The following is an 18,376-nucleotide window of genomic DNA, read 5'->3' as shown; positions in this document are numbered from 1 at the left end:
CCCTGTCATCCCATTCTTACTCCTGTCAATATGTCCTTCTGGTTGGTTTTACTGGAATGTGAATTTTCAGGACTCTCAGAGGTTATGTCAACATAAGCAAATCATTTTATAAAGGATACAGTCACTCTGATCATTTGAGCATGATCTCTTCTATGTCGGTACTTATTTATTTTTTGGTTAGCCATGTAATCTTTTTCTCACAACTCAAACAAATGGATAATAAACTATGTACTTATATTTACTTTTCTAGACAAAGACAAGCATCAAATGTCACAAAAATCATGGAAGATATATCTATTTATTTTTATTTATTTATTTTTTTGAGACAACGTCTGATTATGTTACCCGGGTTGGCTTCGAACTCTAGGACTCAAGCAATCCTCTCACCTCAGCCTTCCAAGTAACTAGAATGTGATAGAATGCACCACTGTACCATGAAGATATATTTAATCTACTTGATTCATATAGGTATATTAATATCACATAATGCAATGTGGTTCTGTCTATCTTGAGTCAAAAAAATAGGCTTAAGTCAGTAAGACCAACTGTATAGAAAATGGTTAAAGACCTAATAAAAAGTTCTAAAATGATATTAACAAGTAGTAAACTACTCTATGACAATTCTGACTGTAATTCTAATGTGAAGGATATTTTGTGTGAACTTCAATTCTGCTGCTATATAAAATAATGTAAAAATATTAATTTTAGCTAAATCTGTAAAGTAAGATGTTTCAAAATTAAGCATGCTTGTGAATGTTCTTACTTCCTTTAGGATTAATATAGAATGTGTGTGTGTGTGTGTGTGTGTGTGTGTAAATAAATTGGCCCACACATACATGGAAAAATGAATATATGGCATTTATCTGAAGTGTGATCCTATGATATTTTAAAACTCAGTTGTTTTTAAAGTTTCCTTCTCCTATTTGAACATTTTTATATCTTTTTTTTTTTTTTGAGTTGGAGTCTCACTCCGTTGCCCAGGCTGTAGTGAAATGGCACACTCAGCACACTCACAGCTACCCCAACATTGACCTGCTGGGCTCCGGCAATCCTTCTGCCTCAGCCTTCCAAGTAGCTGGAACTACAGGCACATGCTACCATGCCTGGCTAATATTTTTGTTTTATTGTAGAGATGAGGTCTCGCCAAGTTGCCTGGGCTGGTCTTGAACCCGCAGACTCAGGCAATCCACTAGGAGTCAAAGTGCTGGGATTACAGGCTGAGCCACCGAGCTTGGCCCATTTTTATATCTTTGAATTATTCTCTACCAGTTTGAAAATATTTGAAGCAAATGTTAAATTCTACTATATCACTAAATTAATTTCTACTACCCAATTAAAATTATGGACTAATGACCATTGATCAGTCAAAATTACATTCTTTATATCCTATGCTCAATGACATACTGATATTTATGCTTTGTTCATGGGGAAAATTTTAAGAAAGTAATGAAGAAAAGGAGGATCAAGATCTGTGCCTATCATCTAAGTGTAGAATAAAATAACTAGATACGTCTTTTTTTTAATGCTCTAGAAATAGGAATGAAAAGAAAGATACTCAGAAAATCTAAAGGGATTTAAAGAATAGAAACATGTACCAATCAATTACATGTACAAGCTTAAGAGGTCTGTAAACTTTATGAAGGAAATTGCTAGTATTGGATCACTCTCAAAATGATGAAAAAAGCATTGGTGGCTGTATGAATCTAGGAGTCTGGTCAAAAAAACAAGAACTAATAGGCTGTACTTGTGTACATGCTACCCCATGAATCAGAGGATTTTTCTTTCGTCTGCTCTGTGTTGTTTAGGTAGTTATTGATTGGGTAAATATTGTCCTCACTAGACCTGCCCATAAAGACAGGAAAGATCTGAGAAGTCCTCCTTCAACCAGGAATTTCCTGGGAAGCACAAAAGATTTCACTCTGCTAGTTTATTCCTATGAGAAGCTACCAAATCCTGATAACTATCAGCTCTAACCTTTCTGTCTCTAAGTGCACCTCTCCTGAGATTACAACTCAGTGATACAGAGATTCAGAAGTGTCAGAGGACTAGAAGAAGAATGCTACGAGGCCGGTCCCTATCTGTAACATCCCTGAGTGGTCTTCCCCAGTGGGAAGTTGAAGAACTTCCTGTGGAGGATTTACTGCTCTTTGAAGTTGCTTGGGAAGTGACCAATAAAGGTTTGTACTGCTCCTAAAAGTGGATATTGGCCAGATTACTGAAGAATGTAGATTAAAATTTTACAGATGACTCTCTAGTATAATGGATTGCCAGTGAGGAAAACATTGAAATGCAATACAAATTTAGCAACCTTTAATTTTGTCTACTTCAACAGGCAGTTAAAATAGATTTGTGCTTGTGTTATAGAGGGAGAAAGCTGAAAAATATTAGTCATTGGTTAAAATGTGCATTTAAAAAGATAAATAAAACGTGCATTTAAATTGAATTGAAGTTTAAATTTAACATACATGTTATAACAAAATAGAAATTAAAAGTTAATACTTAAATTTTTGTTTTATAAGTTTTAATCAGCAAAAAGGTATAATTAAGCAGTTTATTTTAGGAAAAAATTGTATGTAAAAAGAATCAGTTAGAAACTTTAACTCTATATACCGTCAGTAGATTACATGAAATATTTAATTATGCTTTTATTAAATCAAGATTAGCTTGGAATTAAGGTTTTAATGTAGAAGGTTTTCAAAAGGCATAAAATTATGATCCTATTCAGAAGAATGAAAATGATTTTTTTCTTCAATGCTATGCATATGTATAAATTTTAAAACAAAGAAAGTAAAATTAAACCAATTTCCCAGTAAGTTATAATCTCATCTGTATTAGGTGGAAAATGACTCTAACCTAAATAATTTTATAATAAAGTCATATTATAAAAACAATTCCTTGTAAATTGATACTCTAGTTTAAAAGTGATGAGACTATTGAGGGAACATTAGCAAAGAAAAAGTAATGATTTTGAAGGCTGAGTTCTTCAAGATTATGAAGGATCAGACCAAGTGATTGCTGGGTAAAGGGCAGTGATAACCTGTGCAATTTAAATGATTTGAAATTTTAACATGTAATATGAGATACTACATTTTAAATTTTTCATGTTTATTACACATTTTATTAAAGTAATTTAAAGAATCAGAAATAATAACATAAACTTGATACATTACTTCTTTCCTTTGGCTAATCAGGTCTAGAATAATCTCAACATTAGAGAAATTATATGTGGCACGTATTCTGATTTTCACCTTATATGATACTAACTGTTCAAAGTTCTCATGTGTATGCATTCATAAAATTTATAAAATCAAAATTAAAAATCAATTCTGCCTACATAGAGGTGGACAGAATGCATGTGAGAGAATGAAGCATAATCTTCCACTCTGTAGGTTAGTGAGGGAAGAAACAGAGAAGACAGAAACTTAATATAGAGAAGTGAGATATTTTGTGAGTACCTGTTTCTTTTTTTTTTTTTTTTTTTTTTTTTGAGTTGGAGTCTCACTCTGTCACCCAGGCTGGAGTGAAGTGGCCGCTCCCGGCCACCGCAGCCTCGACCTGCTGGGCTCCGGCGATCCTTCCACCTCAGCCTTCCAAGTAGCCGGAATTACAGGCATGCGCTACCATGCCCAGCTGATTTTTGATTTATTGGAGAGATGAGGTCTCGCTGCCCAGGCAGATCTCGAACCCGCGGGCTCAGGCAATCCACTCACCTGAGCCTCCCAAAGGTGCGGGATTACAGGATGAGCCACCGAGCCCGGCTAATGAGTACCTGTTTCTAATGTCCTCTTTCCAGTTACAAATTTTTCCAGTCCAGTTTTTAAATATGCCCAAAGTTTCTGGGAAAAGAGTCATCTCTTCTGCACGTGAATTCCAGAATGTGCCTTGAAATATGGGTTTTCTCTACAGCGTGGGAAGGAACTCAGAGACATAGCTTGTTGGTATACAAAGCTGGAAGTGTCCTGTTAGCACCAGGAATCAGTTCAGAGGACGTCTACACAAGTTCCGACACCTGAGCAGAGAACTTTCTCCTTCCTTTTTTCCCCTCTGTTTAACAAACATGAGTGGAACATTGTGTCCTGGGTGCTGGGATCAAGTTACCACATGATCTCATATCGCCAGGACATAAGTGCTAATCTCAGGGTCTAATCAAGTGCCAAGCACATACAATATGCTCAATGGATTTTTTTTTTTTTGAATGAAGGAATAAGTACAGTTATTTTTCAACCCCTAGGATACCTTTGATACTTATTTTCTATCATTTCTCCTTCCAGGGAAGGAAAGATTTTTGTGGAAAGGGAATCACAGTGTGATTTACCTGAGTTGACAAAATCTTCAGCATATCTTTACTTTAATGTTATCACAGTCTGATATTGTTAGAGATTTGTATGTAGATGAACAATTACTGTGTTTATCCCTGACAGTACATTGCCACTATAGTTTCTTTCATTTAAATTATTTAAATTTGTACTTCCCTGCAGTTCATAGCAGTGATACGAGACATCTTAGAGATAATGAATCCAAATCCTCCATTTATTAGAGGAAGTGGATATATAGAGGCATTACATGATCAAGAAAATGGCAGAGTTAGGACCAGGATTTTACAAGTCCCGTTCTCTTTTATACTACCACATTAAAATCAAATATCAAAAACTCCACTGAACTGTGCATGGGGGCTCATGCCTGTAATCTCAGCACTTTGGGAGGCTGAGGAGGGAGGGTTGCTTGAGTCCAGGAGTTCAAGATCAGCCTGGGCAGCATAGTGAGGTCTCATCACTGCAAATAAATAAATAAATAAATAGAATAATTAAAAAGTTAGCTGAGCATGGTGACACACGCCTGTAGTTCCAACTACTCGGGAGTCTGAGGTGGAAGCATCGCCGGAGCCCAGGAGGTTGAGACTGTGGTGAGCAGTTATTATACCACTACACTCCAGCCTGGGTGACGGAGTGAGACCTGACTAAACAATAAACAAATAAACAGAAATCTCTGTTGTCTGAGGAATTGTCCTGTAGATAAAGAATACAGGAATTGCAGTCGCAGGTCATAGATATCTGAAACTTTGAAAAAAAAAATCCCTTAAATTATTTGCATATAAGTTTCTTCATGACTAAAATGAATGCTATCCTCTCCAGTTATCTTACAGTGTTTTATGGCAAACAAAGAATTGTATTCATATCCAAGAAAACAAAAGATTTATTAGGGAGGAAAAAAAAATCCCTGCTGCCAGAATTTTGCCAGTCAAAAATGGAAACGTGAAAAAATACAACAAATGAGAGAGTCACAGTTAAAATTTTGGGATGTAAAATTTTGAACCTCAAAATAATATTTTCCAGTTGTCAATATTAACTTTGAAATTTATTGCTTTTATTCATTCATCCATTGTATTATTTAATATAGATTTATCAAGTATTTTATTGTGTCAGGCACCAAGACTCACAGAAGAAAGAGTTTGAGAATATAGAATTGATTTCTAATCTTTCAGAATATACAAACTTGTAGGAAGACAGAAAATGAACATGTAATATAGTCAAATGTGATGAACTAAGAGAACAAGGTGCTCTAAGACTAGACAGTGTACAACAGAGCCAGGGAGTGAAGTCCCAGCAAGGCTTGGGAGAACCCTCCCTAATGAAGACATTTGAGCTGACACCTGAAGGGTGAATAACTGTTGGGTAAAGATGAAGAGGAGCAGGTATTCTCTCCGAGGGACGATACATGCCAAAACGTAGGGGTGTATATGCCTAGATAAAGAAGTGTGCTCTGTTGAAAGATCTGAACGGGGCTCAGAGAGGGAAAAGGAGAGGAGTATGAGAGAAGATGGGACTTAGCTGTTTTCCAAATTAAGTTCTCTAGAGTAGAACTGAAAAGATTCCATCATCCCCAAGATCTAATTATGTTTATTTTTTTGGTGTGGTACTGCTCATTTTCTTTCTTCCCACTCACCACTTTTAAGCATCCATTAATTTGTTGCTCTATTTATTTATTTCTTGCTTTCTACAGCCTGTGGGCTCTAGGATAAGACTGTTTGGTTTGAAATCTTAACTCCACCATTAGCTGGGGGATATTGGGTTTATGTCATAGTCTCTTTGTTTCTTGGTTTCACCATCTATAAAATAAAGATAATAATAGCATTTACCTGTAATGGTGTTGTGAAAAATAAATAACAATTGTCATTTACTTAGAACAATATCTAGCATTTAATAAACATTCTGTATGTTTTAGCTTATTGTTATTATTAATAATTCTTTATAAAATATATTCATAAAATGAGAAAGTTTGATCATCTATTGTCATATAGTCTATGATTACATGATTTTATTTTCAAACACAAAAGCAGAAAGAACGTGAAGTGTGTGTGTGTGTGTGTGTGTGTGTGTGTGTGTGTGTGTGTGTGTGTATACTCATGGTTACTTCAATCACGGGAGACAACATAATTAGAGCTCAGCTTTATTTACCTGGTGTTGATATGCAGTGTCCTGTCAATGGCATCTCAAGCCATACTACATGAAATATACAATCTATGTAAAAATTATGCTTGGTCCTATAGCTTCAAGACAAGCACTAATCTCCTCACTTTCTTTTCATCCAGGTTGCCATGTCTAAACCCTTCTTGTTTAAAACATTAGAGCTTCCATTGTAGATATAATCAGGGTGGGTGTGTATATGGTCTTACTCAAAGTGTGAGTATTACTTCCCACTGCCAACACTGCAGTTGCTTTGATTTGAACCACAGACCCAGCAAAGTGCTGGGAACACAAATATTTGCTGATCATTGTCACAAGTAGCACTTGATCTCTTTCCTTGCAGACCTGCTGCCTTATAGAATGATGTTTTCACTGTATAATGACTACCTCTGTGTCTGCAACTGTGACTTAGGACAGGAGAGTCATAAGACTAGCATGCACACTGAAATGACCATATGACTTCCAAAGCTGGAACTTTTTTTTTTGACTTGGAGTCTCACTCCGTCGCCCAGGCTGGAATGGAGTGGCAGCTCATGGCCACCCTACTGTCGATCTGCTGGGCTCCGGTGATCCTTCTGCCTCAGCCTTCCAAGTAGTTGGAACTACAGGTGCCTGCTACCACACCTGGCTATTTGTTTATTTATTTATTTATTTATTTATTGTAGAGATGAGGTCTCTCCAAGTCACCTGGTCTGCTCAGGCAACCTACTCGCCTTGGCCTCCCAAAGTGTTGGGATTGCAGGCTGAGTCACCGAGCCCAGCTCAAAACTGGAACTTTTAAACATTTAAAAATTAGTGAAGATTTCCACAATTTTACACACACACACAGACACACATAAACACATACATATATAGAGAGGGAAAGAGAGAGACAGCGAGAAACGTATAGAGCGCTAGAAAGGAGAAAAAGGGAAACAAAACACACAGAGAGAAATCTTTAATCCTTATTTTGGCTGATATCTCTTCTATACTTCTTTCAAACAATTATTTTAGTAAAATTGATAATGTTTCCAGATGAAGAAATTAAGTTTTTAACTTCCTCACTGCTATATATACCATGGTAGCTCATTTTTGCATTCATATGAAAGGTCTGATACTTTGTCCTCACACCAAAGATAACTTCCATGTTGTTCCAGGAAAATATAGATCAATAAAACACAAAGTACTTGTTTGAAAGTGAAGGTTAAGTTCAAATTCAATGGCCTACACTGTGGTAAAACAATAATTCATTAATGATATTGAATGTGTATTTTTAATGTAAGAAAATAAAAGTATTTGCAGATTTAATAAAATTATGTGTCAGTAAATCTCTTTAGTTTATACTTCAGATGTGATACTGGGAATGACCCTGTCTCTATGCCATTAGACAACTTATATTCTAGCATGCTAAAAGAGAAGTTTGAGGCACAATGTGGTAAATAAACAGTAAAAATGAAGGTAAACTAGTTGGCATAAAAATATGAGGAAGACAAACAAAGGCTAAAATGTTGAGTAAATGAAATAGTAGCAAGAGAATCTCCCCACAGTAAGAATGTAGGTGGGAAGGAAGGAAGCAAAGATTTACTTATAATCAGTCCTCAACGAAAATGGGATCAACTCTTAAAAATTGACACGTAAGCTTTGTACATTTTTATGGGGCACACGTGATATTTTGTTACATGCATTGAATGTAGAATGATCAAATCAGAGTATTTAAGGCATTTATCATCTTGAGTATTTATCATTTGTTGTGTGTTGGAAGCACTTCAAGTTCTCTCTTCTAGCTATTGTGAAATATACAACACATTATTGTTAACGACAGTCACTCTATTCCAGCATTAGAACTAATGTATTCTCTATCACCATTAACCAACTTCTCTTTGTCCCCCACTCAACTGACAACTCACACATCCTTCCCAGTCTCTGATGTCTATCATTCTATTTTCTACATTTATCAGAAAAACTTTTTTTCACCCCCACATATGAGTGAGAACATGTGACATTTGTCTTTCTGTGCCTGGGTTAACATAATGACCTTCATTTCCATCCATGTTGCTACAAATGACTTTATTTCATTTGTTTTTATGATCTAATAATATTCCATTTTGTATATATACACCAAACTTTCTTTATTCATCAATTGATAGACACTTTGATTTCATATCTTTGCTAATGTGAATAGTGCTGCAATAAACAGAGGACTTCAGGTGTCTCTTTGATATACTTCTGAGATTGCTGATCATATGGTAGTCCTATTCTTAGCTTTTTGGGAGATCTCCATACTGTTTTCCATAGAGCCTGTACAATTGTATATTCCCACCAACAGTGTATAAGAGTTCTTTTTTTCACATCCTTTTCAACATCTTTTTTTTTTATTATGACCATTCTAACTGGGAAAAGATTTCTCATTACACGTTTGATCTGCATTTTCTTGATGCTTTGTTATGTTGAACGTTTTTTCACATACTTGATAGGCATTTGTTATATTTTCTTTTGAAAAATGTTATTTGATGTCCTATGCTCACTTTTTTTTTTTTTGAACTGGAGTCTCACTCGGTCGCCCAGACTGGAGTGCAGTGGCCGCTCCCGGCCACCGCAGCCTCGACCTGCTGGGCTCCGGCGATCCTTCCGCCTCAGCCTTCCGAGTAGCCGGAATTACAGGCATGCGCTACCACGCCCGGCTGATTTTTTGATTTATTGTAGAGATGAGGTCTCACTGCCCAGGCGGGTTTCAAACCCGCGGGCTCAGGAAATTCACTCACCTCAGCCTCCCAAAGGCGCGGGATTACAGGCCGAGCCACCAAGCCCGGCTTTTTGAGCTATTTTTAAAACCACTGCAAAGAAAATAAAGACAACATCTTAAATATTCATTTTATTTGACACTTAGTGTTAACTGTCAGGCAAAATAAAATACGAGAATAATCAAAAATAAAAAAGAACACTTTTTATTTAGTGTACATTTTAAAGAAGGAGATTAATAAAATTAAATTAGGGAGCAGTTGTTAGTGGAGGCTGTGGCAAAGTTTGAGAGTCAGGTCCTTTAGGTGGACCAGTCCTTGGGTCCCAGTGGTGCCAGCAGTGGGCCACCATGGCTGTTTTTGGACCTAAGAACAGCATACCCTACCCTGGTAACAGTGGGTCCAGATGGATTAATTCTTTGACTCCCAGTTGACTTGCTTGGCTGCCAGCAGTAGTAGTGGTAAGCTGGGGTGGTAGGCAGATCCTCAGGCCCCTGTACAGTGGGCATAGTATGGGTGATGCCAGTAGCAATTGTGGGACAGCTCTTTCACTCTCAAGCAGTCTTGTGCTGGAAGTGACTGTGACATGCTTGGCCAGTCTCCATCTCATAGGTGGTATTTGTAGGTGGGTGCCAACTATGATGATAGTGACAGGTTGAGTGGATCCATCTTCAGGCTGCCTAAAAGAGTACTCAGGTGCCAAAAGTGGCGGATGGGGCAGGGCAATTCCATAGCCCCATATGGCATGCTTGGGCACTGAGGGAGGTAAAGCTGGGATGGATGGGCCTGTCCTCAGGCCCCTGGTGGTGTGTGTGGGCACTGACTGTGGTAGGCAGAGGTGGAGTAATGCTTAGGCCCAGTGGAATTCTGAGGTGAGGGCAGCAGCAGCTGTGTTGTAGGCTTGCTGCTAGAAAGGGAGGGGTGGCTTTCATTGGCAGCAGACATAAAGCAGCAGCTGCGGAGCATGTACTTCAGCCCCTCGTGGCAGATGCAAGCAGGGTAGCCTGTTCACGGGGAGTTTATAATTACATGGCAGCCCTGCAATTGGGGGTGGTGAGGTCACTGCCAATGGCATGCACTTTGGCCCTAATGATAGCAACAGGCAGTGGTACCTGGCTATGAATAGGGAAAGTCGATGGGACTCCAGAGATATGGAGATACAGTGGCTGTTGGTTCCCAGAGCAGATGCAGTCTGGTGGTGATTGAGTTCCCAGAATGGCACCTTGATGCTTTGGATTTGGAGAGGGTTTTGTGGGACCCAATGTAAGCTTCCTTTCTGGACCAATGCTTCATGCGAGCTCTAGACAGCTCCCTATATTAGTCTCGGGGTCTACATAGGTTGAGGGGCTTTCCTATGACTTGAATTGCAGGAGTTCATGGTGACAATGTGCACTACTGGGGTGGGATCACATATTTATTCTTTCTTGGCATTGGGGAGTTTCTCTAGGTTGCCAGTCAATCTGGCCGAGCAGACTGCCTCGCTTCCCTCTTCTTCCTTGACTTTGATGTTTCCTGTACTACCCTACGGAATTCCAATTTTCTGTCTTATGTGATCTATTCCAAGTGTAATTATTTACCTACTATTTTGGTTTTTCTTTATGGAGGAGGCAAGTACCAAATGTCTCTAGTCAGCTATCTTGAAGCCTTTCCCCCCTGAGTTTTTTTGAAAATTGTATGTTTTTACTCCAGATAGACTGAAAGAGCATAATTATAATATTATAAACAGTCTACAGCTATTTGAGGGACCATCTACATCAAAGTTGAAGGCCTCTGCTGAGTAAAAAGAACCAAATTAATTAATTTTGCTTATATTTTCATTTCAATTCACAAATCTAATCATTCGTTTCTTTAAATAATTTCCTTGTCATTTTACATTCTTTAGCAAATAAAAATTTTTGCATGTACCCACGTGTATTTGAATTTTATACACATAATCTAGCAAATATTTTTTATTCTAAGATCTCTGGCAAGATGCATACCTTCAAATGAAAGCATTTTCAAGAATAAAAAATAGATGGACGTGGTAGTTCACACCTGTAATCCCAGCACTTTGAGAGGCAGAGGTGAGAGGATTGCCTTAAAGGAAATAAGTTTACAGAAGACAATAAATTGTTTGAAATTTTTTCATTTTTTGTGGGTAGTGGTTTTAAAGAAAGCTTATGTAGTGATATTTTTAAATATGCTGCTAAGATGTGACTCACACTTTAAAGAAAAGTTCTTTTTGATTTCCCTTACAAACTGTTTCTCTAAATTTATTTTTCTTCAACAAGTATTTTTGGTGGCTCATTAGATTTTCTGAAACTTGGGGAAATATTTAGGCATAGTAGATACTGAGGTCAACTTATGTAGACTTAGATTTATTGTTGAATGGTTAAGTAACTCTCGCCTGTTCTGGTCTAGTCTAGAAGCTTCTACTTTTAAGTTTTGCATATCCTCACCATGTGTTTCATACTTCTTCGTCACCTGCCAGCTGACCTGTGACTTGATAGTGTCCTTATTATCAGATTCTGCTCAAATGACAGTTTTATTTATGTACTTGTTTATTTATGTATTGAGACGAAGTTCCACTATGTTACTCAAGCTGATCTCAAACTCCTGGACTCCAACACTTCTCCCATCTTGGCCTCCCCAAATGCTGGGATAACAGGCACGAGTCATAGCACCTGATCTCAATGACAGTTTAAACTTTCTTTTAATAGTTAGAAATCATTTTTTAAAGTTGAAGTTCTTAAGGACAATTAGTTTGCATAGGTTTATATGAAAATTGCTTGTATTTTGGAGTTACATTAACTCTTTTATAAATTAATGAATCCTAGTGGTACCACACAATAGGATCGACATTTGTCTTTTGTCTCACCTCTTAAAAGACAGTTTTCCAAAAAAGTATATTCTGTATGGTTCAGGCTTAAAGAAATATTAGCGGATGACAACTCTACCATTGGCTGTGCCTATTAATACGCTTTATTATTTAAAGTATAAGTTGCTGAAATAAGAAATTTAAGAAATATAGTAGCTATCAAAACCTATATTCTGATCAATTGGAATGTCTTTTGAAAAACAGCAGCGAAATGTGAAAAGAAACTTTCTTCTCAATATATAATACAATTGCTCTTTGCAACTGAGTTGAAGATGGTGCCAGGATCTTATTACCTCCAGGATTTCACACAGTATTTCTTGAATCACTCCCTTTGCTATATATAGCTCATGGGCAAAATATTACTCAGAAATTGATCTGGACTATTTTCATATTCTCGTACATAATTATTACTTAGTGCTGACACAAAATATTCAAAGTTTACAAGAGGTCTTCTTCCCCTTGCCCTTTCCTATTCTTCCTACCTGGTTATCCTTTTGAATGCCAATTACTCTCTTCCTGTACACTGTGACCCCAACTTAGGGCCTGGGTTCTAACTACTACCTTTACCTAAAATTCTTCTTCATAACATTCACTTGTCTAATGTCTTCATCATTTAAATCACTCCCTTTGGTGATATTTTACTTGCTCAATTTTCACTTTTCCAAACCAAGTCTAATTTTTAATACTGCTGCTACAGCCTGTCTCTCCTTCCAATCTAGATATTATTTTACTCCCATTTAACATATGAGCTAATTGAGCCTAACACCAGATAAGTGAGTCAACGAGTGCAATCCAAGTTGTTTCTAATTTTATGCTATTATAATGCTTCAATAAACACCCTTATACACATATATTTTGAAACTCTGATTTTTCCCCCCAGGACAATTTCTAGATGTGAACTTGCTAGATCCAAGTAGGTGCATATTTTCCACGAGTATACATATATTCTGGCTTTGTGTTTTAAGAGTTGTAGTAGCAATGCCAGAGAGGAAAAATGAAACAATGCCTCTAGAAAGGGAGAGATACCATATGAGTATGAAAATTTTATTTGTGTCATTTTGACATCAGGGTTAGATAAAGCATCTTCTATCAAAATCTATAAATCTATAAATTATTATCTATAAATCTCTTGTCTAAAGATACTTTGCTTGGTACCGTAGAAGATCAATGGCTCTTTAGCTTGGGAGATTTGCTCATAATTGCAAGTCACAGTAGCTCTTACTTGAGCATAACTTAGAACCACTGGAGAGGAAGAGGAAGGGGTGAACTGTGACTACTGCTGCTGAGGGCTTGTATTTTGGCAACAACTGTTTGTCCTAACTTTGATACTTCAAAGTGAATGTAGCTTTAAGCCAAATAGTGCTTTATTCCAATTGTTTCTTCAGCTTTTCTTTGCTGCTGCCAGCGTGCTGCTCTCTCACATGTACCCAGAAAGGGCTTTAAAATATGCACAGGGCTGGGTGCAGTGGCTCACTTTTGTAATCCTAGAACTTTGAAAGGCTGAGACAGGAGGACTGCTTGAGTCCAAGAGTTCAAGACCAGCCTAGACAACATAGCAAGATCTTGACTCTAAAAAAAAAAAAAAAAAAAAAAATAGCTGGGCATAGTGGTGCACACCTGTAGTCCCAGCTACATGGAGGCTGAGATGGGAGGATCACTTGAGCCCAGGAATTGTGGGCTGCAGTGAGCTGCTATTGCATCACTGCACTCCAGTCTGGGCAACAGCATGAAACACCAGCTAAGAAAAATAAATAATGTACAGAATTGAATCAAACAGTAGCCATTTGTTAGTGTCTCTTAACAACATGTTAAACAGTATTCTTTTAGAAAGTTAAATAAACCTTGTGCTTGGTGGACCCTAAATGCTAACTTAAACATGAGAACTCATCTGTGTCTCTTCATCACTTAAAATGAATTACTAACCTGACTGGCAATATAATATATATATTTTTCTTTTTTTAACAGTTGGAGGAATCTATACTGTGATTCAGACAAAGGCGAAAACAACAGCAGATGAATGGGGAGACAATTATTTTCTTATAGGTCCCTATTTTGAGCACAATATGAAGACTCAGGTGGAGCAGTGTGAACCTGTAAACGATGCTGTCAGGAAAGCAGTGGACACAATGAATAAGCATGGCTGCCAGGTAAAGGAACTGACTGACATGTTACTTGGAGACTCTCAGTAAATGTTATGGGAAAACAGACCACAATTAATGTGAACTCACAAGAGAAGACCACCCATCTACATAGGGAAGAACAGCAGGATTGTGAGAAAGATGATGAACTAGGTTTTAAATAGATTGCACGTGAGACACCTTGTGAAACCAATGGGAAATATAATGGGTTTGGAGCGCAAAAGAAGCTGTAGCGTATATATGATTTTGAGGAAGTCATTTGTACATAAATTGTTGTGAAGTCGTGAGAGTTGAAAACATTATTCAGTGGAAGTTTATAGACTACAAGCAAAAATTTTGAGCCAAACCTTGGGGCGTGTCAACATATTAGAGCATCTACGTTAAAAGAAGCCAGAGACTGCAAAGGTAGAAGCAAAGCTTCCCAAGTTTTAATCCTCAGAATATACTAATATGTTACCTTATATAGCAAAAGGAACTTTGTAGAAGTGATTAAGTTAAAGATTTTGAGATGGTAGATAATTCTCAATTATCTAAATGAGCTTGATCTAAGTACAGAGGTTTTTATAAGAGAAAGCCAATAGAATTAGAATTGGGGGGAGAGGTGATCATGGAAACAGAAGATGGAGTGATGTACTTTGAAGATGGAGGAAGAGGCCACGAGGGATGCAGGTGGTGTCTAGAAACAGGAAAAGGTAAGAAAACAAATTCTCCCCAAGAGACTACAGATGGAATTTGGCTCTGAGTCAACATATTGATTTTAGACCATAAGACCCATTTGGGACTACTGACCTCTATACCTGTAAGATAATACATTTGTGTTGTTTTAACCCACTAGGATGCGGTAATTTATTATAGCCACAACAGGAATAGTGATGTCAAGTCAAGGGAGGAGAGAGTTTTAAATATAAAGCAGCAATGAAATCAACAGAGGACTTTGGCATATAAATACGCTCAGGTTTCATCCATATTTAATTAAACACCTATTCTCAAAGCTATGTCACTCTACAAATACTTTATTACTTTTCCTCTTCATAGAAACATCTCATGGCCACAATTTCTGTCTCTTTTTTTGACTCATTTATTCTTTAAATGAGTCTGCAGTCTGATTTTATTTCCCCTTATCCTCTGAAACTATACTTAGCTATGTTACCAATGACCTGAATATTGCCAAACCTAATTAACCCTGGTTCAATCCTTTGTTGAACCATGGAAGGAAATGATGATCAGTTGGGCTTCCAAGCTTTGCAAAATAGGCTTAGGTGGACTCATAAGTGCCAATATGTAACAATGTGAATACATTCAGTTTTTTAGTGAGGAATGGATATACTATGAGAGAAGCTCTTAGTCTCTGCTGAGTTCTGGAAAAATTAAGTGGTCATGAGTGTGCATATCATGTAATAGGAGAATAACCATTCAAAAATTAAGAGAAAAGAACAAGTAAATTACTAAAGAAATATAGAGACTAAAAGGGAAGTTAAAATTTGGATATACAAGTGACTATATACATACAATTAGACAAAGATTTTAGATAACTAATACATTAAAATTTGCATGCGACTAAGGATTCACAAAGGCATACAGAATGGTATAATGGACAGTGCAGACTCAGAGGGGGAGGGTGGGATAGCGTGGAGGGGTAAAATATTATCTATTGTGTACAATGTGCACAGGTGGAGGTGGTGAGTACACTTAAAACCCAGACTTCTTTGCCACTATACAATGCATCCATGAACCAAAAACAATTTGTAACTCCTAAAGTTACTGAACTTTAAAGGAAAAGTAAAAGAAAGAAAAAAATGTATACAGGATAAAACAGTTAGGAATCAAAGTCAATTTGAAGAATGTAATAAAATTAGATTTCGAGCTGCAAGATTAAAGAGATAATATATCTAGGGCCACATATTTAGTTAAGACTTCTGGAAGCAACCATATTGAGAAACATTTTGTGTCACATATTCTTTGTTGATAGTATCAATCATATAGATTTTTCTACAGAAATAGGTCTTTTTCCTAGCAGAAAATATCATGTCTTGCATAAGGAAAATAAGTGACACAGCAGAGAGTATATCCAGTAATCAAGATTGTTAAAAGATACAGAGCATTTTATAACTCCATCATAAAAACATAAACTGTAATGTTAAATCTTGTGTCTATTAATTAGCTCGGTCACAGGAGGAAAAGTAGGGACAAAAGAACAGGGATTACAAGATTTAGATTCATTGTTTTTAAGTACCTAAATTTAATGCAGAGCAAGAATTTGGAGATTCTAGGTGAATGGATACATGCCCATCCAGCTGCAGGCCCAAATGGCAGATGCTATGTATATCACCACTCTTTTCTGTGTAACTAGTTTGATCAGCTGTTAAATTGTACATAAAGTTTATGTCTTCAAAGCTTAAGTACATTTTTTTCTTGCATTCCTTTATATTATCACATGGCTATGTGTTCCTTATGTGACAGGTGCATTTTGGAAGATGGCTGATAGAAGGGAATCCTTATGTGGTGCTCTTTGACATAGGCTATTCGGCATGGAATCTGGACAGGTGGAAGGGTGACCTCTGGGAAGCCTGCAGTGTTGGCATTCCTTATCATGACCGAGAAGCCAATGATATGCTGATATTTGGATCTTTAACTGCCTGGTTCTTAAAAGAGGTACAATTTACAGATTTAAATGGAATGGTGTTTGTAAAACACCTAACTATATTCCTGCAATATAGATGGTACTTAACAATATGCAAGAAAAAACGAAATAGTATACATCATGTACTGTGTACATGAATTCTAGAATCTTAAGAGTAGCAAATAGCTTCATTTATGCATGAATACTTGTGCAAGAGAGTGACTTTTAGATATTTTCATTATTTACTAATGGCTGAAGTGGTCTCAGCAGTTACTAAGGAGTCCTCTGCAAAAGAATATTCCACACATATAAAACAAAACAAAAACAAAAACCAAGAACATTAGAAACCAGTCCTTGTTAAATGAGCCACGCTGCATTCTCTTAACTTCTCAAAGCATCCAGAAGGATATCTTAGCATCCGTTGCATTATCTCAAGGTGATTATCACTAGCCCAAAAATCAGATGGTAAAGGAAGAGCATCCCTAGCAGAGTGTGGGTATAGTCTAAGGACAAATCACAGATTTGTATGATGGGAAGGTGTTCCCCTTCAGCAATCACTCCTACTGATGAAATCATATTCCAGTCACCATAAAGAGCTCCCTTGAAGTGAAGGAGAAAGTAGACAAGCAGTTCTATTGCTTTGTGTCAGTGACAATATAGGACAAGAGGGCAAGGTGTTGGCAGAATCTGACCTAATGACAAAGATGCAGTCTTGTTTTAGCACTAGTCGTTGGAGCAAACTCTCTCTCTACAAAGTGCCTCCCTGAGCTATTGCCCCAAGGCTGAGGTTAATCACTGAGCAGTTTGTGTATAAGTGTGTTGTCATTCTTTCTGTTAAAGTGAAATAGAGGGAAGAGACACAGGAAAGTGAAAGTTCCAATTTTCTCTAAAATAGCAGTTCCAGAAATATTTTCTTCAGTTCAAAGGGTAAGTAGAGACGTTGAAAACAAACAAAAAACCCCAAGACTATCAGGCAAGCCCTGCTTTTGCCATCTCTGTGCAATGTAGATAGCTGTAAGTGCTGCCACTGGCCTATATAACTGGTAACAGCTGAGAGGATCTTTTGAAGATCAAGTATTTTGAAGTTTAAAGGACTTAGCCTAAGTCACTGGTTTTTAAACAGTGTTTCCTTGGACCACCCATAGCGGAATCACCAGCAAACTCGTAAGAAATGCAAATTCTTAGAATATTGCAGCTCAGAATATTGAATTAGACTATCTGCAAAGAGGACCGATATCAGTATTTAACAAGATTTCCAGGTGATTCTGGAAATGATAACCACTGTTCTAGTTAACTCTTCAAACTTCCCAATTCTCTGCTCAGCTTTCTTGAATTCAGGTGCTTTGTTATGCCTTCCATTATGGAAATGAACAGCTCATAAGGGGAGCTTAGTGTGAATGTTAAGTTTTTCTAAGGGTGAAACAAGCCAACTTTAATGCAAGAGACTGATACCACCTGATTCAACCTGGATGGAACTAGAGTCTATAATACTGAGTGACCTCACACAGAAACAAAGATCAGAATATCACATGTTCTCACTCATATAATGGACCTTGAACATCCAATGTAATACTATAACA

The 18,376-nt window shown here is 37.2% G+C and overlaps 1 protein-coding gene across 2 annotated transcripts in view; it reads left to right on the top strand.

Moving 5' to 3' along the window:
- The first annotated feature begins 1,797 nt into the window (after positions 1-1,797).
- The window catches only part of GYS2 (glycogen synthase 2), a 54,108-nt gene continuing 37,529 nt past the window's right edge, over positions 1,798-18,376 (top strand). The window contains exons 1-3 of one of the 2 annotated variants that reach the window (XM_008065833.2): positions 1,798-2,177; positions 14,004-14,185; positions 16,637-16,828. In XM_008065833.2, the coding sequence (XP_008064024.1) occupies positions 2,057-2,177; positions 14,004-14,185; positions 16,637-16,828 (495 nt within the window). In that variant the 5' untranslated portion in view covers positions 1,798-2,056. The remainder of the gene's footprint in view (positions 2,178-14,003; positions 14,186-16,636; positions 16,829-18,376) is intronic. The other variant, XM_021716421.1, reaches the window with a different exon arrangement.

Source organism: Carlito syrichta, unplaced genomic scaffold, assembly GCF_000164805.1.
Source record: "Carlito syrichta isolate Samal-C Ts95f unplaced genomic scaffold, Tarsius_syrichta-2.0.1 Scaffold308809, whole genome shotgun sequence".
NCBI lineage: Eukaryota > Metazoa > Chordata > Mammalia > Primates > Tarsiidae > Carlito > Carlito syrichta.
Note: the sequence above shows the minus strand (reverse complement) of the source record. Positions and strands in the feature narration are given on the sequence as shown.